The sequence below is a fragment of the Pimephales promelas genome, chromosome 5, assembly GCF_988280905.1.
Source record: "Pimephales promelas chromosome 5, fPimPro1.hap1.1, whole genome shotgun sequence".
Lineage (NCBI taxonomy): Eukaryota > Metazoa > Chordata > Actinopteri > Cypriniformes > Leuciscidae > Pimephales > Pimephales promelas.
This window is the reverse complement of record NC_142773.1, coordinates 6,907,563-6,934,442: the sequence shown is the minus strand read 5'-3', so window position 1 is coordinate 6,934,442 and position 26,880 is coordinate 6,907,563. Positions and strand designations below refer to the sequence as shown.

Here is a 26,880-nt window from a genome sequence, read left to right as displayed (position 1 = left end):
GATTTTAACCACCATTTCAAGATCAGAATTTTGAAAGACAAACTGGCATTTCAAGAGAAAAATTGAAATTCTTTTAAGGGTGTATACAAATATACAGTCATGTGGATCTTTGCAGGCAAAACTAAGAACAGTTCCTATGAGCATTTAGATATCAAAATCAACATAAAACGAGCAAAAACTAATTTCTCTGTAAAACCATTTTGCATTTAACTTAATAATTAGTAAGACTGGATTTCAGAACAATTTACACAGAAATATGTTCTGCTAATGTTTTATGAATTAGGTCCAGTCGATGCACTGTAATATGCCTACAACCAGAAAGAAATTACACTTTTCCTTGATGTGATGTGTGTTAAAATCAATGTCAGACCGTTTCCAACCTTTTAAGAACATCTATTCAAATGTGGGAAAAAAAGATCTGGCATGATTTGTCATAATTTCATTTATTAAATGGATTAAAATCTATGGTGCAAATTGATTTCTTGTTGTAGACACCCACATTACCTTGACAACAGGGTCAAGGTTTGGCTGGCTAGCACAGACTGCAACTACACCATTGACAGCAATTCAAACGTAGTTATGCATTTGGATAAAATGTTAATATTTTTTATTATATTTTAGTGGATGTTCTTCCAGTGATAGATTTTAGAGGACTTTTAATAGCGTGAAATAGACGATCTATTTAAAACAAGTTTTCTTTGCTGCAAGGAGTTGGCGCATTAAAAGTGCGTTGGGAAATGGAAAGGAACAAATCTTTTATTCACTCAATGCAGTTTTTCTTCAGGTGCCTGTGACTCCTGCAACCCCCCCCCCCCCCCCCCCCCCAGAGGTGGTCGCTCCAACATGCCTCTCCGTCTCACCTAGTCTTGTGGTCCCAGAACTCCCAAGTCTTGTGATCCCAAGTCTGGTTGTCCTGGAGTTAACAGAGCCCCAGTAACAGAGCCCCATGGAAGACATGGCCCCAGAGCAGCCCGCTTTTCCTGTCACAGCCATGGAGGCAATCCTAGCCAGCCGTCCTCTCCCATAATGCCTCCGTAGTTATGTGTTTCTGAGCTGCACACACTTCCCTGCTGCCTCCCCTGAGTTGGCCACTCTCCCTGTCACGGCCAAAGAGGTCATGCCAAAGCCGCCCAATTCCCCTGCTCTTCTGGCTCCAACCAAGCTCCCTGCACCATCCTTACCCTAAGCCGGGACGCCAAAGCTCCCAAAGTTCTCCCGGGTCTCCAGACTCACCAGAGCCCCCCTGGTCCCTCCCGCTGGCTCTACTCTGGCCCTCAGCCGGGTCTCCAGACCCACCAGAGCCCCCCTGGTCCATCCCGCTGCCTCTACTCTGGCCGTCAGCCGGGTCTCCAGACTCACTAGAGCTCCCTTGGTCCATCCCACTGGCTCTACTCTGGCCCTCAGCTGGGTCTCCAGACCCACCAGAGCCCCCCTGGTCCATCCCGCTGGCTCTACTCTGGCCCTCAGCCGGGTCTCCAGACCCACCAGAGTCCCCCTGGTCCATCCCGCTGGTTCTACTCTGGCCGTCAGCCGGGTCTCCAGACTCACCAGAGTTCCCTTGGTCCATCCCACTGGCTCTACTCTGGCCCTCAGCCGGGTCTCCAGACCCACCAGAGCCCCCCTGGTCCATCCCGCTGGCTCTACTCTGACCCCTCAGCCGGGTCTCCAGACCCACCAGAGCCCCCCTGGTCCATCCCGCTGGCTCTACTCTGGCCCTCAGCCGAGTCTCTAGACCCACCAGAGCCCCCCTGGTCCATCCCGCTGGCTCTACTCTGGCCCTCAGCCGGGTCTCCAGACCCACCAGAGCCCCCCTGGTCCATCCCACTGGCTCTACTCTGGCCCTCAGCTGGGTCTCCAGACCCACCAGAGCCCCCCTGGTCCATTTCCATGGCTCTGCTATGGCCGTTAGCTGGGTCCCCAGAGCCTCCCTGGTGCAACCGTCCAGTCCCTCCCTGATCATATGTCTGGTCTCCAGACATTTCAAAGACTTCCTGGGCTGTCTAGTCGACACTCTCTTGGCTCCCCTCTCTCCCTGCACATTAGCTTCCCTTTTCCTTTAAACTGGATTCACTTTTATGTTAATTTTCAAAACACTAAAATGAGAGGAAGCCAAAACATTCAACAGTTTTCTTTAACCGAAGGACAAATGTATTTAAAAATTGTGTGTGACCTGTTAAACTGAATGTTTCTTTAACTTGGCCTAAATTACACACGTTATTATCTAGCATGTATCATGTTGAATGAAGAATTTGCTGGTGTGATGGTGCCAATATAATCAGTTGTTAAACAAATGAGATGTATTCTGTGTGTATATTTGTGTGCATATACGTGCATTTGGTCTTCACAATCATAATCAGAACTTTTTTTTTGTTTGGATTCTACAGTCCAGTTTTTGCCACACAATCTGTTTCCACCCTAATTATTTAATGCATGTAACATATGTAAGTAGTTAATTTCACCATATCCTCATCAGACAAACATTAGGTCAAACTATTGAGTCTTTTGGCATCTACTAACTTGTGTAATGTCTTTTGTACTCTAATGTAGTAGATGCAATGCACTACTGTGAAGGCAAGAAGGAACAGAGGTGAACAGAAACAGTTCATTGAGGAGGTGGCCTGCTGTTCACAACCTACTCATAAACTCAGCCCAGCAGCCAAGAAATGTATTTAGCCTGTAGGGCAGATAATCCAGTAGCGACTGTGTTCTAATTTAGGAATGTGTTCCTTCTTTCTGTAACTTCCTTCCAACTCATGGACATTGCTTACGTTGCATGAGTGCCCACTACTGACGGAGCCTGTGCAATGGGTTTAAGCGGAATGCCTTAAGCCCTTGATCACTTGGAACCTTCTGTGGAGCTGATTTATTATTTACAGTTATGTTTTATATGAATATTTATGTAGCACTCTATAGACCTATGGGTACTTGTAACATTGTGTAACAAAACTACAAATAGCTGCATTGTGTGGTATGGAGTAGCGATTAAGCCTTAATCAGTCGAGCCAGTTCAGAATCTAACTGGATCAGACTCTAGTTCCGGGTTGATGACGCAACACACACATCTGAAGTAGCGCACAGCACCAAATAAACCAATAAGCATGTCCAGATAGTTTACTAAACCAAATTACTCTATTGACTGAGGTAGAGTTAAAAAAGTCAGCTTTTTGTTCCGATTTAAAAAGAACCAGTTCTATCTGTCAACGTTTTCCAAGGATAACCAACTTTGACAGAACTGGCTCATTCGGTTCTCTTTTACTCCTTCATTTCAAAACTGTTCTTTGGTTTCATAACGCATCTGGACATGCTTATTGGCTCATTTGGTGCTGTGCTACTTCGGATTGTGCGTCTTCCATCATGAACTCAGAACTAAAGTTTGATTCAGTTTGATTATGACAGCATGCCTGAAGCTATATGAATAGGTCCCTCAGGCAGAATTGATGAAGTTGAGATCCACTGAAACTTCCCTCACTGAATTAAGTAAGCTTTGAAAATGCCCCAATGAAGAAGTGCTTTAAAGTGTAGTTTAAGACAGCATAGGACATCAAGCCACCATGTGAGAATCCTCCTGTACCTGAGAGTGCCTGTTTTTATTTCGGATAATGGTGCGCGCCTATCCGGTATTAAACATGGGAGAACTCTTAGGCCAGACACCTACTACCTGTTTACAATCCTATCAGATTTTTAAAAACGTTTTAATGGTTGTATAGACGATTTCACAAGATGTAAACAACACTGGTCCAGAAGCACTTCCTGTTTCAGTTTGTAACTGTTTTCTTTATTTCACATGTAAAGAAAACATCTTGTTTGATTAACTTTTTGATTCAGTTTTAAATGGTCTGTTGGTTGTATTTTATCCCAGCTTTTATGTGGTGTTAAAAAATTGAAACAGGAAGTGCTTCTGGACCAGTGTTTACATCTTGTGAAATGGTCTATAGCTCTCACCTGTTCAATTAAACTTTTCATGACTTTGAAGTATTGAAAAAAATCACTTACCCACTTAGCACAACAATGAAGTCCATTACATTCCAGCCATTCCTGAGATAGGAACCCTTGTGAAAAACAAAACCAAGTGCCACCAGCTTGATACCAGCCTCAAAACAGAAGATCCCAATGAAATAAGGCTCTGTCTTCTCCTAATGGACCCAATGATAAACAAACAGATAAAATGATTAAACAAAACAAATGATCAGATTTAATTTTCAGAGTTAGTATTGTTAGCAAGTTTCTTTTGTAGGGACATACTCTCTAACCCAGCCCAGGGAAACTATAAGTACAGTGTTGGGATGCATTGTTTGAGATTTGCTAAATTTGTGCCAAGGAAATTGGCCGGGTTTGATAGTGATAGTGAAGGTTGAAAAACTAGAAAGTGTATGTGCTGTGGTGGTGTAATTGAAGATTTGGTTGCCATGTTCATTAGGAAATGCTGTTGGTTGACATTAGTTTATTTTGGACTCTGGGAGTCAAACAATCTAAATAATAAGTAGTATAAGTAGTAGCAAACTTTTTGAAAGTTTTGTTATGTTTCTCTAGATATTTGTGTTTTTAATGCTTACCAGCCTTTTGGACATAGGTGTCTTGTCCTCACCAGGAAGATGTTGCTCCAGGGATAAAACAATACAGTTGGCTATGATGGTGGCCAGGATCATATACTCAAATGGAGTAATGGCAAAAGAAGTCAAGGCAAATATTAAATCAGAGGAAAATACATAGTACATTTCTAACAAAATTAGAACAATATTCAATTTAAACATTCCAGCTCGCATCTAAACAATGAAAGACTCACTGTCTTTATACTTTCTTGAGTCTCTCCATCTTTCTGACTTCGGTTTGAACATAAAAGGCTACAAGTTTTTGAAATTTTCAGTGCATGTCTGTGTGCGGTAAAATGACTTCAGCTCTTGAAGCTCCGCCCTCTGTGTCGGGAGCAGCAGCTCATTTGCATTTAAAGGGACAGACACAAAAACGGTGAGTTTTTGCTCACCCTCAAAGAGTGACAATTTTAACATGCTACATTAAAATATCTGTGTGGTATTTTGAGCTAAAACTTCACATACACACTTTGGGAACATCAAAGAATTTTTTTACATATTTTTTTATTTTAAAGAGGAATATCTGAAAAACAAATACTGTTATCGTCTATTCTTCTATTGTTGTTTGTCTGTGTTTTTTTTCCCTTCGTTGGTCTATATATGTATTTTGAAAAAAAATCTGTATGTATTTCTGCATTAAAAAAATATTGAAAAAAGTATTTAAAAAGTATTAAAAAAGTAAAAGTATTATCAAAAGTATTAACTATATCTTATCTTAGTTTTCATTTTAATATGGTTCAATCAGTTAATTCAAATGCGACTTCATGTTGAACTGTTAAATTTTACCCATTTTCATTTATTTTTTTCCTTCTTCATAAAAAGTATTTGGTTGATTTGACATGGAATGACCCAATGTATCAGTAGCATATGGACTTGTTTAAATAAATGCATGACTACTCATTAGTTGACCTGTCATCCAGTAAATTCCGGCTCAGTGCTGCAGTGTTTGAGTGGATGATGCAGGTGAGAAGCATGCATATCTTCATTGACAGATTCACAGTGACTGCTGCTCCTGTCAGCCTTGATTAGCTTCGTTGTGGTTTATCCACAACTAGTCGACTCAAACCCAACATGTCTACAAGTGGTAGAATTGTAGATTGAAATGGATCATTGGTGCAGCCCATAATAGCACATTCACATGCATTAAATGTAGTCTGACACACTCTAACACACATTTTGATTGTGAATAAATGAATGAATGAATGAATGAATATCATCCAACAGTTTGCATTAATATTCAGAGATATGACAACATCTAATGAAACTAAGTTGTTCCAACTGCTTGAGTGGTGTCATTGGAACAAATTCTTTATATGAAGAGTTCAGATGCAAAAGCCTCTAAATGCCATTTAAAATTTTCTTCTTTAAGGATGATTTTTATCAAGCTTATATATTTAAGTTCAGTGATTTCACTTAAATGGCTATGATATTTACCTATTAATTGTTATTTAAGTGAAATTACTGAACTTAAATATACAAGTTTGATAAAAATCATAATTTAAGAAGAAAATTTCAAATGGCATTTAGAGGCTTTTGCATCTGAACTCTTCATATGTATTTTGGTAAAAAATAAACATATAGAAAACCATGTTAAATTAGTAGGTAAAATATTACTTGCCACCAGTGTTGGGAGTAACGCATTACAAAAGTAATACATTACAGTAACATATTACTTTTTGCTGTAACGCAGTAGTGTAAGGCATTACTAATCAATTTTCAGTAATATTTTACTCTTTACATGTTTAGTGAGGCTTGTATTACAGTTGTATTACAGTGTATTGTCTGCTTTTACTTCTTAAAGGCAACAGACTATGTGAAAGTTTTAAAGCAGTCTTTTAGTGCCAGTTCAGAGCGGTCGCGTCTGTAACATTGTTTTTTCCTCATAAATGCGAACACGAAAACTAAAATAAAATGAATATTTTAAGTTCTATGGAGACTGGAGAGCCAACCCTTCCTCATCCGATTTGCGCAGTGTAATTAACAGAATTACAAAAAATATATTTTGCCTCCTATTTTTTTGTCACGCATGAATGTGTGTCTTTTCCCTAACACTAAAAATAAAACATACACTGATATTTGTCTAATCTCTGGAGTCCTTTAAGGAAGTAGCCTATATACGTTTCAATACATTATGTATTTTCTGAGAATTTTTATTTCACGTTTTGACTGCAAATGTCATGTCCATAATGCTGGACTTCCCCAATTTTAAATAATTTTTCCTCAACTAGTTTTGTGGTGTAGGTCTACGTATTTTATAATGTTAACTTCAAATAATACTAATAGCCTAATTTAAAGATAAGGCAGCATTGGATATGGACGGTAAGGAGAATAACGCTGGGAGTTGGAAGAGGTGTGTCGCGATTCTGTAGGTTCGTGGATCTGAGTCGTGTGGCGAATCGCGATTTCGGTTTCATATTGCATATTGTTACAGCCCAAAAGTTAAGTTCTACTTAGTTATTTTGGTGAAAGTAACTCAAAAGTAATACATGAGTAATGTAACGCATTACAATTCTGGGACAGTAATATTGTAAGGTAATGAATTACTTTTAAATAACAGTAACAAGTAATACCTAATGTATTACAGTTTGGAAGTAACTTGCACAACACTGCTTGCCACTACTGGTATAGCATAAAGTAATGTATTCTTTGAAATAGCCAACCACAACCTAAGCCACCCACACATTACTCTTCAGCACAATGATAACCACTAACCAGAAAAAGAACTCAACAACAGAAACTCTTAGTCAACCATAACAGCATTAAACACATAAAAACATTTTTAAAAAAACACTTGATTTCAACATTTAAATTCAAATTCAACAGTTAACTCTCCTTATACTCTCAATCTATGCAAAGGATGCAGGGAACTACAAACCCACTGCCAAAAGTTATTAATTTAAAAAAGAAAATTAGTAACACTTTATTTTAAGGTGACGTATTTACACAAGGATAGAAATTACAGTACATTATGCATAATTATAAGTAACTAACCCTAAATATAACTCTATAGTAAACACATGTATTTAATTAACATTCAATTAAATTGTAACCAAAAAAATCAATTTTAAAATATAGGCCGCCATTAAAGGCAAGCAAAATGTGCCCCAATAAAAGTGAATAACTTTTTCTAGTGCTGGATATTGACAAGTTTTTCTATTTGAATTCATTTTTCCAAGCAAGCGCTAATAGTGGAGAGCGATATTTAATCCATTTCAGTACTGTTCTAACTTCAGCTGCAGATATCATTCCTTGTTTTACCTGAAATAATTTAGTTCTTATTTCTCAGATTCTTAAACCCTGGTTGCCCAATCTAAAATTGTATTGATAAGTAAGGAAATGAGAACATGTTACTTTTGACTTTACAGTTGGATTGCAGAAAGAATGATGGGCTGTAAAATGGATTGTCACTGAAAATCATTGTGCATCCATGAACAGCAAACAAATCCGAAGCAATTTGAACAATTTTGTAAGCACCATCTGAAACTGCCGGTAGATATATTGTAGTTAAGGAAACAAGTGTGGGTCTTCATTGTGAGAACAGTTAAACTAAAACTTGGAAGATGGTACCTACCGATACTTCAATGAACTTTGGTCCAACAGTGTCAAAGACAATTTTCAGGTCTTAAAACATTTTTGAGGCCATAGTAAAATTATTTTTCCAAGCCATTCCATAATTTTTGCCATATACTTTGGGTCACTTAACTAAATAACCCTCAATGCAAATCTCTAAGTGATAAAAAAAAACATTAGGGTTCTGCGTTTTGGTTTAGTTTGCACCAGTCTGTCTTATAGTCTCAGATTGTTCTTCCAAAGGAAATTGTAACAAAAACAGTATACAACAGAAATGTCAAATGGAGTTGTCAGGTTGGACAAAGAAGAGCGTGCAACAGCTGAGATCCCACTTGCAGAATTATGAGTAACATACCAGGCAGAAAACAAAGCATCCAGAGATAACACATCACATCCAAAACACAAGCCAACATAGAAGATAACTCCAAAACCTCCAGTTGGTGGGAATTTAATTGACAGAGACCAGCCATGAGATCAAAACAATACAGACAATATCCATAGACCACACAGAATTGTAAGAAAACTCCCTAGCAAAACCTTGCAAATATGTTAAACACTAAATCTCTATTCGGGACAAGTTTTCCAAACACTGTTGTGGGTTACAATTCTTATCATGTACTGCCAAGGACTGGACTAACATCTCTGTGTTCATTGTAGAATTGGGACTGTGTGTTACAGATGTGGGTGTTACTGAAGGTTATGTGCTGTGGTTGCTTGCATCATGAATGATGAATTATTTGATTTATCCGTTTCCCGCTTATAGTGGCTGCTTATAATAAACACATGTAATTGAGCAGAGAAATTAAGCAAATATCAAAATGGACAGTCTTAGCAGTGTCCACCATTGGATTTCCCTATTTATTTTATTTAAAATTGTAGAAATTATGTAGAATCTACAGTATATAGAAAGATGCATCTGAGAAACACAAGTAGTATTTCAGATAAAAATTCTCAAGAGGTGTTGTGATAATACTATATCAGCAATCAGAGAAATTTTTGTGGTTGAGGAGCGAGTTTTGTGATCCCATGAACCCGGAAAGACGCCCCTTTCACACAGTCAGTGTCACGTTATTTCACCTTCTGACTGTATTTGAGTTTGACTCTTAGATGTTTTTCTTGTATCATTGTTTCCTGTTCTGTTTCCTTTGTTTCCTATGGTTATTCATTGTTTTTCTTGTTCCCTCCCTTAGTTTTTGTTAGTATATATTGAGACGATAGTCGTTGTTCCAATTTTGTCTATGTTTGGTGTGGTTATTCTGTCCATGGTTTTGATAATTCTGTAACGCCTTGTTTTGATGATCCCACCCACCCAGCCCCCCACTCCCACCTCCTCTACCTATGCCATCCAGTTCTTTGGCCCCATCTCTGTTGGCTCCCTTCAGTCCTTTGGTTCCACCTTCACTAGGCTTCTACCAGCAGCTCGGATCCGTCTTGGGATTTCAGGTCTCCAGTCCGAGCCCTGTACTCCACTTCGGGCTGTTGACCCATCAGCTCCACCTTGGTCCACTATCCCTCAGACTTCGCCATGCTCCCTCGTTCCTCTGGCTCTGCCTTGGACAGTCATCACCTTGGTTTTGCCATGGACTTTAGGTCCTCTGGCTACACCTCGTCCCTCCACCCCTTTGACTCCACGGGCTCTTCCTTCTCTCCGGCTTCATCCTCTACTGTGGTATGTTCATTGCTTTTGGTGCTCTTGGTCTTGTCTTGGTCTCGATTCCCTCTGGTTTTGGTAGCGTCTTGGTCTTAGATGAAGCGGTCTTGACTACAAGTCTAACTGACTGACTACACTTGTTTAACTGAGAGAACGAGCAGAGAGAGTGAAAGCTGGTTGTGCACTCTCGCCGTCTTTAAACTGTCTTGCTCTCTCTCTCTCTCTCCCTCATGCATATTAATGAATTGAGTTAACTGATTATCTTTGAGAATACACGATGGTAAAGGTTGGAAGACCGAAGTTAATTACCTGAACTACCACTGGTTGTGAATTGTGCTAAAATATCGTTGCCTTCTCTTCTCTGAAAAGCTTTCCACACATTCAGATGACATAAACCACACTTTCAATTAACAAAAAAAAAGAATAATCTATCTAGTGATGAAACTCAAGATACATAAATCGGAAACACTTTACAATAAAGTTCCATTTATTAAAGTCTTGTTAACTATTAGTTAACATCGGTCACAATTTTCACATCGAGGCATCATTAATCATGTTTTATGTTAGTCTTTGTTTAAATTTCATCTGTGACAGATTTCTGTGACACCTGAGTATTTTTTTTTCTTTTTGCTAATTTGAGTTTGTCAATAAACTAACGATTGCTCCAATTAGATCTTGCTCTTTTTGTTTCAACTTGTTTAACATTTAAGTGTCCTATTTTAGATAAATGTATATAATTATAATTATTTTTTGTCAATTGGTGCTGACATAAAAATGAGCCTTTTTAAGTTTCAAAACATTTCTTTTTATTCTTGCGAACTGAGTGAAGCGATGACCTAATATTGTTCTTTTAAACCGTTTACCATATTTCAGAAATAAAAGACTATATTTTAAAATGCATGTGCTTGGCAGAGGTCAAAAACGGATTCACAAAATTTTGAATTGATTGATTCTTGTAAACGACCCTTAAATTGCCACATGGCCTTGGTTTTTGTAAAACTAAACAAAAAAAAACTGTTTTTTTTTATTGTATACGATGGGAGGAAAAAAATATCTAACTTGTTTGAGAATATCTATTGTTTTTTTTTTACACTTAATGAGCATTTCACTGCAAATCTAAATGAATGGAAATCCAAATTCATTCATGTTCTCTAAAGCTTGTCTGAGGGGGTGATCAAAGGGTAATTCTCAATGGCATATACAATACATGAGCCCAATGACATCATCCCCAAATAAACCCGCTTCAAAAGCGAACAAAGAATGGTTTTATTAGTGTGTGTGTACTGGGGCAAACATCACTTTTCCTGTTGATCATATTTATTCATTAAAACAATTAAAAACTTACAGTAAATCACCTGCACTGACTGTTCTACGGACATGAATGATAGCTCAAATCGTGCAGCTCGTATGTGCTAATACTATCTAAGCAACCAGAGCACCACATTTCACCATTCACACACAAATGCATTATAAAATAATACGCATAGTAATGTCATCTCAATCAGGTGCACTAACCAAGAATCTTCAGCTTTTTTATTTTTGGCAACTCTCTAGCAGCGAGGATTGCCATGGCAACCAGAATTCAACACTTAACCTCCTCCAGGGAGAGTTGACTGAGTTTTGCTCACCTGAGAAACATTCAAACGCTGCTTGTAATGCACTTTCAGGCTCAAATATGGAAAACGGGTGCAGTATGTGCAGTGACAAGTTCCTGAATTTTATCGAAGTTAAAGGATTTTTCGGAAACGTGAAATATATTGTTTATTGTGTGACATAGTGGTTAATTGTGTTGAAAAGTACAAGTAATGAAAGCCATGCTGTAGAGTACACTGAGAGGATGGGCTTATACATGAACAAGCATCCAGGACTAAATCAGGGTTACTACCATTAGCAGTAGAAAAATAGTAGTCAGCAAGTCTAATTAACCGTATAATTTTCTCATACCCACATGTCTGCTTCTTCCTTGGATAATTGGCTGTTACATGAAAATTGAAGCCTATGTATTCACTTGATCCTTCACTGTAAAAAAAACAAACAAAAACAAATGGATAACATGAAAAACAAACATATAGACCCCAATAAATGCAGACAAACCGCAATACACATCAACTTTACAGAATAGTTTGGATTTAAGTGTTAAATGGGGGTTGACTGCGATTTCACTTTTTTGATTTTAAATAGTGTGTAATGTTGCTGTTGATGAACAGTATCTGCAAAGTTGCAGCGCTGAAAGTTCAATGTAAGCAGAGATATCGTCTTTTAAAAATCAGGAAGTTGAATGCCTACAAAAACGACTCGATTGGGACTACAGCTGGGTTTTAGACGTCACTAACCCACACATTTGCTATTAGCATAAATTATGCTATTTTGTGTCTACGACAAACATGTACAAACATTTTGGACCTAAATTTGTATATGTACTCATTTTTTTAATGTATTTTTCATGTATATGTACTTTATCATCACTTTGTGATGTAAGAACAGGTTCGTTATGTGTGGGTGATGAAAGGAGACACAGGGTCGGCGAATACTGGGACTCGTGCACTTTTATTTACAGAGGTCGCACTCAAATAAAGTTAACTCAGAATGTCAAAGGCAAAAATAAATAATAGGTGACAATACTCTTCACAGCTTTGCCGAATTCGGTTGCAGTGAAAACTCTTCCCACTGAATGCAGCTTTCAAATGTCACCCGTTCGGTAACAGGACTCCATAGGATACGTGCACGAGCTGCCAGCCTGTCTCTCAAACTGTGCCCGCTTATATGCCCCCTCCTCACGCCAATCACTGAAATTACAGACAGGTGTTTGCCATTTGAACTTGACCCACTTATTCACCGCTCGGCTCCGTCAGTCCGTCCTCGCTCTCCCACAGTCCCACTACAGACTTCGCTGAACCACGCCCCCCTCGCCACAGGCGTTAAAGGGCATATTGCAGGTTAGAGGACCCAACGAGTCAATGCATAGAAAAACAATGTAGGAACTAGATTTTCTTTAAAATATACGTATAAACACGCTACAGAAGCTTCTGCAGTCGTTTTTGTGAGAAAATTTTACTTCCGCGTCTGAAAATGGGCGTGGCGGGCGTGACGCAATGAGCGGGAGAGCCGTCGATTCACACAACAGGAAAACAATGAATCGCATGACATTTCGGACGCTGAGGAAATACTCGTATGACGGATCAAGCCATAAAGTTATGAGCCTGCTATGCTAAAGAGATCAGGGACAGGCCAGGATAATGTCAGACAGAACGGTCAGAGACAAATTGAGCTGTGATGTGAGGAGAACCAGTGGAGAACAGGACAGGTGCCTTTTAGGTGAGAGACGTACTTATAGTATACACGTTCGCTAACGATATACACTGTGCTCACAATATTGTACAGATTATTATGATCCTATAACAGGCCAGCAGACATTAGTATGTTTAGGGTAGATTTATATACTATTAAATGTATAAAAACTTTACTTGAGTATATTTCTATACTAAAAGCATAGGCTATACTCGGGTAAATTTTTAATACATATTTTTCACCTAGGTTATAACATAAACAGAACATTAAAGATTTGAGTATTTAAACAACCAATTTTGTTTTTCAATAATAAGTTCTATTTAGGGCATGACATGACTAAGTTACCTATATCACACTATTTGATGCCATTGGTAGTTTACGACGATCAATATTCTTGCTTCGGCATACCATGTTGAACTCCATCATATCGCCGGGATGATAATCATTTGATCTAAGTGAACGCTACACACGACCGCGTTTTCCGAGCCGATGCACAAGAGAAATCCCGTCTCTTCACCTGCTCAACCCGCACCAGGAACGAAAGATAGGCTATATAGCACCGTCACTTTTATTGTAATGGAAACTTGTGGACTCGATCTTGAAGTCCTGACAGGCTGGAGTTTTTGCAATCTCCACAAACACAATATTTACCATGACGATGATAAATTAAAATGCAAAAACTAACGATAGCACACCGACTGACGAGCGCTCTCACTGAACACCAGCCTGCTCTCACTGAGCCGAGGCTGCGGCTCCCTGATATGACGTCAAATGACGCGATGTTGAAAAAAAAGCCGTTTTTACTAGCAGTCCAAGAAACGCTCACTTTATCTTCTAAATTAGTGTCCTTATGTTGTTTTAAAACATGTTAAATCCTGCATTAACTTTTCATATGGTATTTTCATACAAGGTTTATCTATTAATTTCGATTTTTTTTTTTACCTGCAATATGCTCTTTAAGTATCCGGACAACGTGAGCAACAGTTTAGCCAATCACAACACACCGGCCCAAACTAACCAATCTGAGGCCACTGCCTGTTTCTGAGGGAGGAAGTCAACCGCTCGTTCGAGGACAGAGGAGAACGCAGCTGACAATAAAGGTGAAATTTATGAAAAATAAGACTTTAAAAATAAAAAACCACGAATACATGTTATATTGCACCCCATAAACACAATCATGCAAAGAAAAAAAGCAGTCAACCCCCCCTTTAAATCAATATAGTGTCTTGGGTACTACCATTGCATTGCTAGGAAAAGACATTTGCCATTTATTTTCCCATCTCCGAGGCTTTGTTACAATCTTTATGTCATTCTGACTATAGCCCGGAGAAAAGCCTTTATTCACTGTCAGAACATGATCTTTCTAGAGGACCTTATGGAGTTGTCTTTGTGGTTTTTATTTAAATTTTTATTATGCACATGGATTCATTAAATGTGCCAGTCCAATTTCAGGCAAAGTCAATTGGAATCTTCTGGGATATGTTCATTTTGCTTTGTTCCTGAGTGGTTCACCATGTTATGGATGCTTGTTTCCGCCACAGAATAAAACATTTTTTTAAATAATTGCGACTTTTTATAGTTTACATTTCTCAGAATTGTGAGATATAAAGTCAGAACTGTGTGTCATAAAGTCAGAATTGCTAGATACAATCTCTTAAGTCTGACTTTATAACATGCAATTACGAGTTTATATCTCGCAATTCTGAAATCTTTTCTCAAAATTGTGTCATTATATCTGTCATTATATAAAGACAATTTTTTTCCTGAATTCCAAGTTTACATCTCAGAATTGCGTGATGTAAAGTCACAATTGAGAGTTTTAAAGTTAGAATTGCATGATATAAAGTCGCAATTGACAGTTATAAAGTCAGAATTGCGAAATATAAAGTCGCAATTGAGAGTTTTAAAGTCAGAATTGCATGATATAAAATCGCAATTGACAGTTATAAAGTCAGAATTGCGAGATATAAAGTCGCAATTGAGAGTTTTAAAGTCAGAATTGCATGATATAAAGTCGCAATTGACAGTTATAAAGTCAGAATTGCAAGATATAAAGTCGCAATTGAGAGTTTTAAAGTCAGAATTGCATGATATAAAGTCGCAATTGACAGTTATAAAGTCAGAATTGCAAGATATAAAGTCGCAATTGAGAGTTTTAAAGTCAGAATTGCGAGATATAAAGTCGCAATTGGCGGTTATAAAGTCAGAATTGCGTGATATAAAGTCGTAATTGACAGTTATAAAGTCAGAATTGCGAGATATAAAGTCGCAATTGGGGGTTATAAAGTCAGAATTGCTTGATATAAAGTCGCAATTCAGAGTTATAAAGTCAGAATTGTGAGATACTCGCAACTGCAAGAAAAAAAGTCAGAATTGCGAGTTTATTTCTCGAATCACGAGTTTATATCTCGCAATTGAGAGTTATAAAGTCAGAATTGTGAGATAAAAGTCGCAATTACCTTTTTTATTTGTTATTCTCTTGCAAAAACAAGCTTCCACACCATATACTGTGAAGAGGTGGATGGTGATCAATTTTCCCTCTTAGTTTTGCCCAAATATGCCAGCTTTCTTCACGTTCACAGCCACGACTCCATACTCATGCCTACCATGAACCCGAATCAGCACCCATATCTGCTACATACGATGTCATGCCCATCCAAGACCAATCCTGTGTACTACCATTACCCAAGGTGCTCATATCTCCACAAACCGGAAGCAGGCACTTACACCCCCCGTCTCAAACCAGGAGCTTCGTATTTCTGCTGAATACCCCCCCTCCAGAGTTTATGGCAGGACTTAGTTATTTAGTTCCCTGTCATGGAGACCACCCATGTCCCAGGTCATGTTATGGCAGCCAGTCCAGAATCCACTGGATTCTCTGTTCCGCAGGACGTTTATGAGTTCCCTTAGACTGGTTATGTCCCTGGGATCCATGTTCACGGCTCTTGTCTCAAGTGAAGTAAGAGCAGCCTTGGCTCCAATGCCAGCAACATCCACCTATTCTCATGCGCCTTCCATGTCCACCCATGCTTCTCTATCAGCCAAACCAAGCCTTGTTCCCAAGTGTATCTCTCCTGACCATGAAGAGTCAGTGTCTCCAGCCAGTGGGGAACCCTACACAAGTCAACCACAATCCAACAGCCACTGTGATCAGGTCCAATTTAGCATCATCGTCACAGCCCAGTTGCAACAAACCCAGATTATAGCTGTTATCATACTATAACATTGAGCCATTATTGAGTCTTACTTGCAATTATTTAGTCGTATAAAATTTAGGATGTTATGCAATCTTTTGGCCATATTAAATCCACACCGTTTGGTTGATGCTTTCATGCTCTTATTTTTGTTGTACTATTTGTCATGTCTTTTTTGTATAGAACTTTAAGTTCTGTTCTTTGGCACTGAATTGTATTCAGGTGTGTTTTGTCATTGGTTAACTAGTCTTGGTTAGTCCCTCGGTCTTGTTGAATAGTGTTTTTATTGGACATCAATACATCCAATCCATGACAAAGAACTATACAAGCACATACGATCTGTATTTCTTGAATGTTTTTAGATACGTTTTCCACATTAGAGGGTTATTTGGTTTTGGGAGAATGAGCTGCGTGCGTTGAAATGTGTACATTTGTATTGAATTTTCAACCTTTTCATTGCAGGCTTTGGTGTCTTGGTAAATATCACTCTAGGGGAGACACGTGTGAGATTACATGTGAGAAAAGCCTCCACATGCTTTCTATTGAACTCATTGTATTAATCTCATATTGGCTAAATTGACCTTGGTCTTGTGTAATGGAAGGAAAATGAAACCAATTTTAAAACCAGTTGTAATGTAGTAATTACGTACCAAATATTTTTAACATTTCTTACTGTACGTAGCCTAGATACATAAATCTCAAGCAGATCTGACTGAACTATGGCAACAGTTTTGTATTACACTGTTACTCCCTATAAAGAGTGTCTAGTATCACAAAGTCTTACATTTCTTTATGGTAGAAATGCAAACCAATGCAAACCAATGAAATATGAGATGACAGTCTTAAACTGATTCCGCCTTTTAATACAGAACTTGCCGTTTTGCCAGCAGATTATTATTCATTATTTGTTTTTTTTTCTAGCTTTACTAAACGTGTCTGAACTTATTTCACCAAATGTCTGACAGTAAAAGGACAGCCAACTTCTATCAAAAACATTAAGTAAAAAAAGAAAACACAGGTAAGTAAAGCTGTGATAATTGCATGCAATTTGTCATTCTATCATTGGTAAAATAAGACAAGCTTGTTAAAGGATATGGCCACTCTATAATCCTCTTTGCGTATTTTCTTATGCAGTTATTCTCAGCGAAGATAAAGAGAGACCTGTTGACGGTGAGACAGTTGTGTTTGGCTGGGATGGGGTTGTAGAGAGCCATGGTCCGAGCCCGTTTTATCGCCCCTGCGGACTCGCTCTCTGCCTTCGCCTCGGCGCTCATCTCCATAGGCGCGTCTTCAGACTGAGCCATGTCTCAAGATCTGGAATAATCAATCCCAGCTTTCATAGAAGATCCCAGCTTTACTCCATTCTTCAAACGGCAAATCAGCTTGGAGAATTTGGCGCGAGGCTTGCTCAGTTCTGCCTGTTGCACTCCGTAAAGAAACTTTTTGTTGAAGATGCAAAAAAAAATACAGTCCGGTTTATCAGAAGTCTTTTTCAAAGCATTGTATCCATTTCTTATGAGTGGCCTGTTGGAAAAACTGCCATTTATGTCTTGTCAAAACTCATGAAATCCTTTTAAAAAATGACACTTTTGAATCCCCACTGATACTTCTCAGGCTTTAAACATGAAATTCTGTCAAGCCCATTTATTCTCCAATGCCAGTCAAAGACTCGATGCGCAGATGAACAGTGTAATGCAGTGCAGTTTGTAATACCTGTTACACTGGTACTGTGATCTATAACAGTGAATGTGGTCTTTTACCATCACATATTGCCTCATCTCTCGCACTCACCCGCCCCCATTTCTCGCTCTCTCTCGCTCTCTCTCTCTGCCCCAGTGCTCCCCCTCCCACACACACACACACTCATACACACGCAATGGGAAATCAGGACATAGGAAAACTGGTTACCATGGAAATGTATTTTACATTTTTTAATGTGATTGTGTGAGTGGCTTATCATTTAGTTTGTCAGATGATGAACTGAAACAGATTCTAGTCTACACAGAGTTAGCTCAAACCTCAATAATAAATAAATCTCTCTCATTTGTTCATATCATTCCACAATAATTCACTTTCCAAGCATTGGTAATTACTGTAAAACAACAAACTGATTTTAACATACAGTATTGCATGTATAAAAGGAGAATCAGCTAGATTATCTGAAGAGGTAAGAGGAACCTTGTAAATGTTTGTCCAACAATGTCTGATTTGATTCACAGAATACATAAATAAATATGGAGAAGTGAGCTTTTATTTTTGCCCGTCTTACCCGGGAACAGCTGTAAGTGTCACAGTAGCTTGGCAATGACTTCGTAGTGAACACGAGATTGAAACAGTCTACAATAACGTAGGTTAAATTCAGGCTTTCGCCAATATTAACATTTGCGCAGCTTGTACTTTTCCAGTGTCTTGCATCATCCTGTGACAGTCTTTCCTCAAAGTCCAAGCTTAAATGTGTAATAATGCCTTTCCCTCATTTTAGAACTGATGATTCTCACAACATTTATACTTATATAGTGTGACAACCTGCAGAGGACATTTGCACTTCAGAATTACTATATATTTGAAGCACAAACAATACACCCGTTTCTCAATGTTATGTCTGTTTACTAATCAGAATTATTTTTGGTCTATGTACTTTGGTTTGTACACTTGTGCCTGTTACTAAATGTCTTCTTAAAACTAAATGAACTGTGATTGGCTGCTTTTACATGTTTGCGAACTGTTTGGTTGCATGAAGCTATATCTACACCATTTACACTGTGTTTGATTGGCAGATTTAGCTGATAATGAGTCCTCAGTGTTTCAAACTGTAAAACAATGAAACGATAAGCAGAACCATGAACTTTAACTGACAAGTCTAAAGTGAGGATGCACCGATACCATTTATTTAAAGGGCACCTATTATGCCCCTTTTTACAAGATGTAATATTGGTCTTGGGTGTCCCCAGAATGTATTTGTGAAGTTTCAGCTCAAAATACCCCACAGTTAATTTATTATAACCATTTGAAAATGTCATTTTTGGGGCCTGTTTAAAAATGAGCTGTTTTGGTGTATACAACCTTAAATGAAAATGAGCTGCATATCCCCACCCTGCCTTTAGATGAGGGCGTAACTTGATACCTATGGCAGTCGGTAAGCAGAAGGGCTGCTGTTTTGAATGTTATTTAGCCAAACATGTTTGAATCAGAATATGTAAATAGTCTCTGATCAGACCCAGATGACGAAGAGACTTCGGAAGAATAAACACAAATGAGAATGGACCAGTACGTCCCGATTTGTTTATTTGATACATTTATGCACTTATAGAGTTGTAATCGCATTCCCTTTGAAATTATGGATGTGAAACACACAGACACACACAAACACTAACGTTGGCGCAATTTTTTGAAACTACGTTCACATTCTGTGGTAAAGTTTGCTACGTACAAGCGAAATTACATTTATGCGAGGGACCTGTTGCGTCATCTTTACATTACTTGTCTCTGTGCTTCTGTGGCAAATGTGAGAAGATGGCTAACTTACAGAACAAGAACATAAATGCAGTTTTTAATACAATATCTTTAAAAATATATATATTTATAAACGTATACTTTGAAGTTATTCATCGATCAGTCTGTGCGGTGCCGGTTCAATTCGAACAAGTATGTCCACACATCTCTTTTTTCGCTCGAAAAGTAAATACAGTCTGAGGTCACGGGCACGAGGTTACATTGTGCATCCTTCGAACAAACCGTGCGATGCACACACGCACCGAACTGAGACAAGCGAACCGAACGGTTAAGGCCCGTACACACCGGGACGAATATCAGCGTGCGTTATTCGTCAGTGTTTTTCAATGCGTTTTTTGTGTTCACACCCAAGCGATTTTCACTGACGATGAGCCGAGTAAACATGCAAATTAATTCCCTGACATAAGATGGTGCCAATTTGCTCTGCAATACCACTCGATAACAGTTTTCTTTTATCAAGATGTTCTTATTCCCTTGTCATATAATTGTTTGTTCTAAAACCAACAAGAACAGCTCTACATTCATCTTGCCTTGCATCTTCCTTGTCTTATTTCTTCCTGGCTGTGTAGACGGCGACGCTACTTGGTGTAGATCTTCTTAACCGTTGCAAGACCATTTTGTGTTTGAGCACCCCCAAGTTGTGTTTTACTGTAACTTCAGAAGCTCCAAACACGTGAGCAAAAGCGCCAATCTCATTGATCGGATAGTTTTTGACACAGCGCGAGGCATTTTTTTAAAAAAAAGAAGGTTTTTATTTGTGGCGTTTTACGCGTCGGTGTGCACACTCACATTGGCGCCCATTGTTTAGTAACAAGGCGTTAAACGTCGGCGAATAACGTTTGTGAAATTCGTCCCGGTGTGAATAGGCCTTTAGTATGTTTTTTCATGTACTGTGCCACCCCTAAAATATATGTAGGGTATTTAATTTTGCTGGTATCTATTTGATTTTCTGTATCTTTTGTCAGTCTGTGAACAAATAGATTTGACAAGAAATCTGAGGTATGTTTAGTCAATCTCAAAGCTCTTTCCCATTTTGGATGTTTTGTGTTTTTTTGCGGAATTCACACTGCTACCACCTTTTTGCCACTCAGTGTGTGTGTGTGTGTTTGTGTGTAACCGCAGTCTCTCAGGCCGACGGTGGCGTCACGCGCATACCCTATACAAATCAGTATTCTCTCTTGGAAATAAATGCATTTGAAATGCCGGTTAACATTTTGATAATGTATGTTTAATGTGGTAATGAAAGTTCTAGTCCACCGCTGAATCTTTAATCTCTCTCTCTTTCTTTTCTAGCCGACTGACAATGAGAGTGATGTTATTAAGAGTGTTAAGGTGGGCATCTTGTCAGTGAGCGAGGACACTAGACAAGATTGTGCCTTCCCAGACAACGTCGTGAATATGGCTGTGATACTGGAGGTGGAGATTGTCATTGTGGATCTCCAAGACATTCCAAATGCCTTTTTCACATTGTTTGGACTGCTTTACATTTTAAATATCAACTATCCCAAAGAGCTGCGATACACCTTTGAGGTGATCCAGTGGATCTTCATGATGATTGATGGGGAAAGCTGCTCCGCAAAAGTTAATGGACTGAAAAACAAACTAATGCAGTGAAGTGCATGCAACTTTGCAACCTTTTCATCTTTTTTTCTTATTTTTTTAGAGTGATCAATTACATTGATGAATTTGTTAGAGATCAATTTCATTGATGAATTTGTTAGAGATCAGTTTAATTGATTAATTTGTTAGTGATCAATTTCATTGATGAATTTGTTAGAGATTCATTTCATTGATGAATTTGTTAGAGATCAATTTAATTGATGAATTTGTTAGAGAGATCAATTTAATTGGTAAATTTAAAGCATCACAGCTTAGTTAAGATTAACACAACACTTAAATGCTTTTCAGAGTTTCTTTTTGAAAGAATGTTGAAAACAGCATGTTTATATATTGTATGTTGTAGGAGTGGTATTTTAGAGTGTTTAGTTTAATTGATGAATTTTTTGAAGTTTAAACTTCAACTGTGATAATTCAATTATTTATGCTATCATAGTTATTGAATGTGTTTAACAATGTGTTAACGGTTTCTTTTGGAACAAAGGATGTTTCAATGTTAAATGCTGAGGGGTAATCTTGTTTAATGTTATGTAACAGATTAATTCACACGACATGCATTAACATGTAAAATGCCAAAAAAAAAAAAAAACAGAAAACAACCTCATGGAAAGGAGTTCAATGCAATAAATTTTGTCTTGAAAATTGTATCAGTGATTGTTAAGTTGCCATTCATTTTTGTTTAAATCAAATGTATTTTACAAAATTTAATGTTCTAGTAGTAATTATTTGGTACTGGTGCAGGTTTTAAACTTTCTAAATGGCACTTTAGTTGGCTGAACTAATTGGATGTAGTTTAGAAAACTTATCTTTAGGCCCTGTTTACACGAGAACGCTCGCGGGTGAAAACGTAAAAATATTTTATCGGATGTGTCTTTCGTTTACACGGCGACAGCGTTTTTGGGGCTTAAAAACGCAAAAAAATGAAACCACCCTCCAGAGTGGAAATCTTAAAAACGCTCCACCGCCGCATTCCCGTGTAAACGGTAAAAACGCAAAAGTCTGCTAGACAGCGAAGGTTGTACGCAGGCGCGCGGACTTGGTGTTGTTGTAGTATGCACTCCTAGCCGCCTGGAGTGCATACTATATTGAATTTCACACACTTTTGCGTCACCATTTGCACGCGGATTTCCCACACAAAATGCTCGTCTAAACGCAGAATAAAAAGTGATAACGCAATGCCACTGTTGCGTTTTCTCTTCAGAATCATTTCTGTGTAAACATAGCCTAAGTTGGCCAAACTTAGATTCAAAGTTTACTTAACTAAACTAAATCAGTTCATTGTACTTTATAAGTTATTTAAAAAAAAAAAAAAAAAAAAAAATACTAATAAGTCAACAAAATATTTTTTACAGTGTACTATGAGAGCAACTCCAGTCTGACAAGTTTTAAAGACAGGCATAATATTATTATCAGTGTTTTTGTTATTAATTGCTCAGACTTGCAGAAGAAAATATTTGACACATGGCACTGACAGTTCAACCAAATACAAAGAATTTATTCTCTTTCTCTTCTACCAGCACCGTCTCCTCCTCTAATGGGCCGACCCTTTTCGCCACGTTCTCTGGCCCAGCATCCTCTAACCTGGCCTTTTTAGGGGACTTTCCTCTCAGGGCGGATGAAAGGATGCTTAATTGCTTTTTACCTGACATCTTTGAAAGACAGACGCAATATAATTATAAAATATGACATGATTTTAAAAGTGACCTATAACATCGACTATGCAATAAACTTTATTTAATTTAGTGCTTATACAAATAAGCTTATTTGGAGAGAGAGATGTTTACAATGTGACAATATGTCAGTCATCGTGTGACTAGGCACATTACTTCTGAGCAGGTGTTGTCAGTGAACAGGCTGTCAAACTGGATGACATTTATGAAAAACTGATGCTAATTATCTGGGAAACATTCTCTAACAGCAGTCAAGTTGTCATTGTTTGTGTCAAACAAGTTGTGAATTTTTTGTATCATTAAAACAGCAGATCATGACTTTTCTTGAATCTTACCCAGATACAATAGTGCTATTTTCTGATTGGCTATTGTGTAACCCCTTTCTTTCTTTTTTTTGATTGGCTGATAAGTGGCAGCTCGAGTAAGAACTCCAGGGGGGACGCGCTTGATTCCTTCCGGTCCAAAGTGAGAGAAGCGGCCAGAGACATTTTGGCTGCTGCAGCATTTTAAATATATTCTTAACAAAAACTCAGCGTGAGAAATACAATGTGTAGTGGGAGTGTGTGACAAAAGACCGAAATGAGTGACAATCATGCTTAGTGCGTGACACTTAAAAAGCCCTGGATTGATCATTTAGGAACATTGTTAATTACAAGGTCTTGGAGGAGGATGGCGGTTATCCATCACACAAAGGCGGTGACTAGAACTGGATTCTATTGGCTCTGACAGTTCCAGACAATTAACACTCACTTGCGCATATGCGCAAAGTGGGTCTGTATCGTCATCGTGAGGCTAGCAGAATCTGACCTGGACTGGTTCGGACTGAATTTGGGGTAACAACTCAAATGGTATGCAATGTGTTTGAAGTCATATTTTATAACTAGAAAGTTACTAAATAAATTGAGTGTGCTTGACTCTGGCCCATATGTTAATATGTATATTGTGTTAATTTATATTGTGTGTATGGGCAGACTAGTTTAACCACGAACTGCCATTGTGTGCTAGGGAGGGTGTGTGTGTGTGTGCGCGCTAGGGTGTTAGGGATGTCTCTGTTGGTCGAACGTGGCTGACACACTTTCCATCCACAAACTTTAAAAAAAGGTTGAGATTCTTCTTCCGTCTCTTTTCCAGAGATTTGGAAAAACACGACCTGAAAGTCGTCCATACCTAACCCAACCATCTATTTGAATCTGAAAGCAACTGTAACCCTTACAACAACAACAACAAAAAATCATTTACATTTTTGTAAAATTGAAATACAGGTTGATGTGGAATATATTATTTAAAAAATGATGAGCGAAGCCTACCTCATTTGTTTTAATGTCTGTATGGCTTATTTTCAAATTGACTGATTTTCTTTATAAAACATCTAGGCTTAAAAATATTTAGTTTTTATTTTCACTCCCAGATGTATCACAAAAAAATAAATGTAGGTTTGTGGAGGTCTGGACTCTACTGACCTCTTTTTTCTGGTTATATTTTCAATTTCTTGTTGCTCCTTTTCAGAGTTACTGTTTCAGATTTGAAACCATTATAGCCTACTATTCCTGCCAAACTTCCATGGTTAGTTAGTAGTGTTACTACAGTAAGTCCATGGTTAACGTTGCTGATCCAGTAACACTGAATAGTTCATTTAATAGTTCAGTTATAAAAAAAAACAAAGCCGAACCAAAAGCCACGTACCGAATGGTTCAATACAAATATTTGTTTTGTTACACCCCTATTGTGTTCCCTGTCATAAACTGCATGCACTCCCACACACCCACTTACTCGCTCTCTGCTACATTTTCATAAATGAACTTGATTGCAATATAATATTCTAATATAAATCTGTTTTACCATGGCAGAACCATGACAAATACAATGATGGCCATAATGAGCCTCAGAGGAAGAAGTGGGAAGGTTGCCTTCATGAAGACCCGTCTCTACAAGATAATCTGTGGTGAGTTTGCTTTAACAAAGTAGTTTTGTAACAGTGTTTTAAATAATTGAATTTACTAAGCAGAATAATAATTCATAAGAAAAATCATTTTAGTTGGAGGACTCTACAGAGCATGCTCTAATATTATACATAATACTCCATTCTGGGCTCTAGACTAACTTCTCTACTGGCAGCATTTGCTCGCCCAAGCACAAGATTATCATTGACCTTGCACATTGATAAATACTAATTTATATACTTTTTATATACTAATCTTTAAACATTGGCAATGCCACAAGTCGATATTTGCAAAATATTTTAATTTGAGAGGTTAGAGTTTGCTAATACTGATCTGTTTTTTTTTTTTCCTCATCAGATGCTGCATTGAGCTCATTTGATACAACTACAACAAAAGTATACAAATACATGGCCAAATACTTGAAATATGCACCAGATGTCACAGTCTTCGTCTGCACCATCCTGTCTTGTCTTCAGCACTACACTTCCCAGGATCCTCTTGTCACCCTATCCCGTGTTCACTCCCTCATCAGCCACCTGTTCCTCGTCATCGTCATCTGTTTCACCTGTCTTCACCTCATTATGTTTGATTCCTCAGTGTATTTAGTTTCCTCTGTTTCATTCTGTCCTTGTCGGTCGATGTTGTTGTTATGTAAATGTTACCCGGTGTTCCGCCTGCCTGTATCCTGTTTATTTACGATTAAACCCTTGCATTGGAGCCTTTTGGAATCTGCCTGTTCTTCTGTCTGCACCCAAACCCGTGACAGATCGACCGACCACCTAAAGCAACATGGACGCCGGGAGCTTCCAGGGGATTCTACCCCCGATCCGCCGGCCCCGTTGGATACTTGTCCCCAGAAAGCCTGCGCTCACCGTCAGCCCTGCCGAGCCTGCGCTCACCGACAGCCCTGCCGAGCCTGCGCTCACCGTCAGCCCTGCCGAGCCTGCGCGCACCGTCAGTCCTGCCGAGCCTGCGCTCACAGTCAGCCCTGCCGAGCCTGCGCTCACAGTCAGCCCTGCCGAGCCCGAGTCTTCACCGCTGGTTCCGTCCAGCTCTCCAGAGATTGAATGCTCTTCACCGCTGGTTCCGTCCAGCTCTCCAGAGATTGAATGCTCTTCTCCGCTGGTTCCGTCCAGCTCTCCAGAGACTAAATGCTCTTCCCCGCTGGTTCCGTCCAGCTCTCCAGAGATTGAATGCTCTTCGCCGCTGGTTCCGTCCAGCTCTCCAGAGATTGAATGCTCTTCACCGCTGGTTCCGTCCAGCTCTCCAGAGATTGATTGCTCTTCACCGCTGGTTCCGTCCAGCTCTCCAGAGTTTGAATGCTCTTCCCCGCTGGTTCCGTCCAGCTCTCCAGAGACTGTATGCTCTTCGCTGCTGGTTCCGTCCAGCTCTCCAGAGACTGTATGCTCTTCGCTGCTGGTTCCGTCCAGCTCTCCAGAGACTGTATGCTCTTCGCTGCTGGTTCCGTCCCTCCTTCCAGAGTCTGTATGCTCTTCACAGCTGGTTCCGTCCAGCCCTCCAGAGACTGTGTGCTTTTCATTGCTGGTTCCGTCCAGCCCTCCAGAGACTGTATGCTCTTCACTGCTGGTTCCGTCCAGCCCTCCAGAGACTGTACGCTCTTCACAGCTGGTTCCGTCCAGCCCTCCAGAGACTGTATGCTCTTCACTGCTGGTTCCGTCCAGCCCTCCAGAGACTGTACGCTCTTCACAGCTGGTTCCGTCCAGCCCTCCAGAGACTGTACGCTCTTCACAGCTGGTTCCGTCCAGCCCTCCAGAGACTGTATGCTCTTCACTGCTGGTTCCGTCCAGCCCTCCAGAGTCTGTATGCTCTTCACTGCTGGTTCCGTCC

At 39.1% G+C, this 26,880-nt stretch overlaps 1 protein-coding gene across 1 annotated transcript in view; it reads right to left on the bottom strand.

The window, feature by feature from the left end:
• The window catches only part of cacna1eb (calcium voltage-gated channel subunit alpha1 Eb), a 128,118-nt gene extending 110,071 nt beyond the window's left edge, over positions 1–18,047 (bottom strand). The window contains exons 1-3 of the mRNA XM_089130865.1: positions 17,389–18,047; positions 4,554–4,660; positions 3,994–4,133 (exon numbers count right to left, since the gene is read on the bottom strand). Of these exons, the coding sequence (XP_088986991.1) occupies positions 3,994–4,133; positions 4,554–4,660; positions 17,389–17,596 (455 nt within the window). The 5' untranslated portion in view covers positions 17,597–18,047. The remainder of the gene's footprint in view (positions 1–3,993; positions 4,134–4,553; positions 4,661–17,388) is intronic.
• Between the last annotated feature and the right edge of the window lie 8,833 nt (positions 18,048–26,880).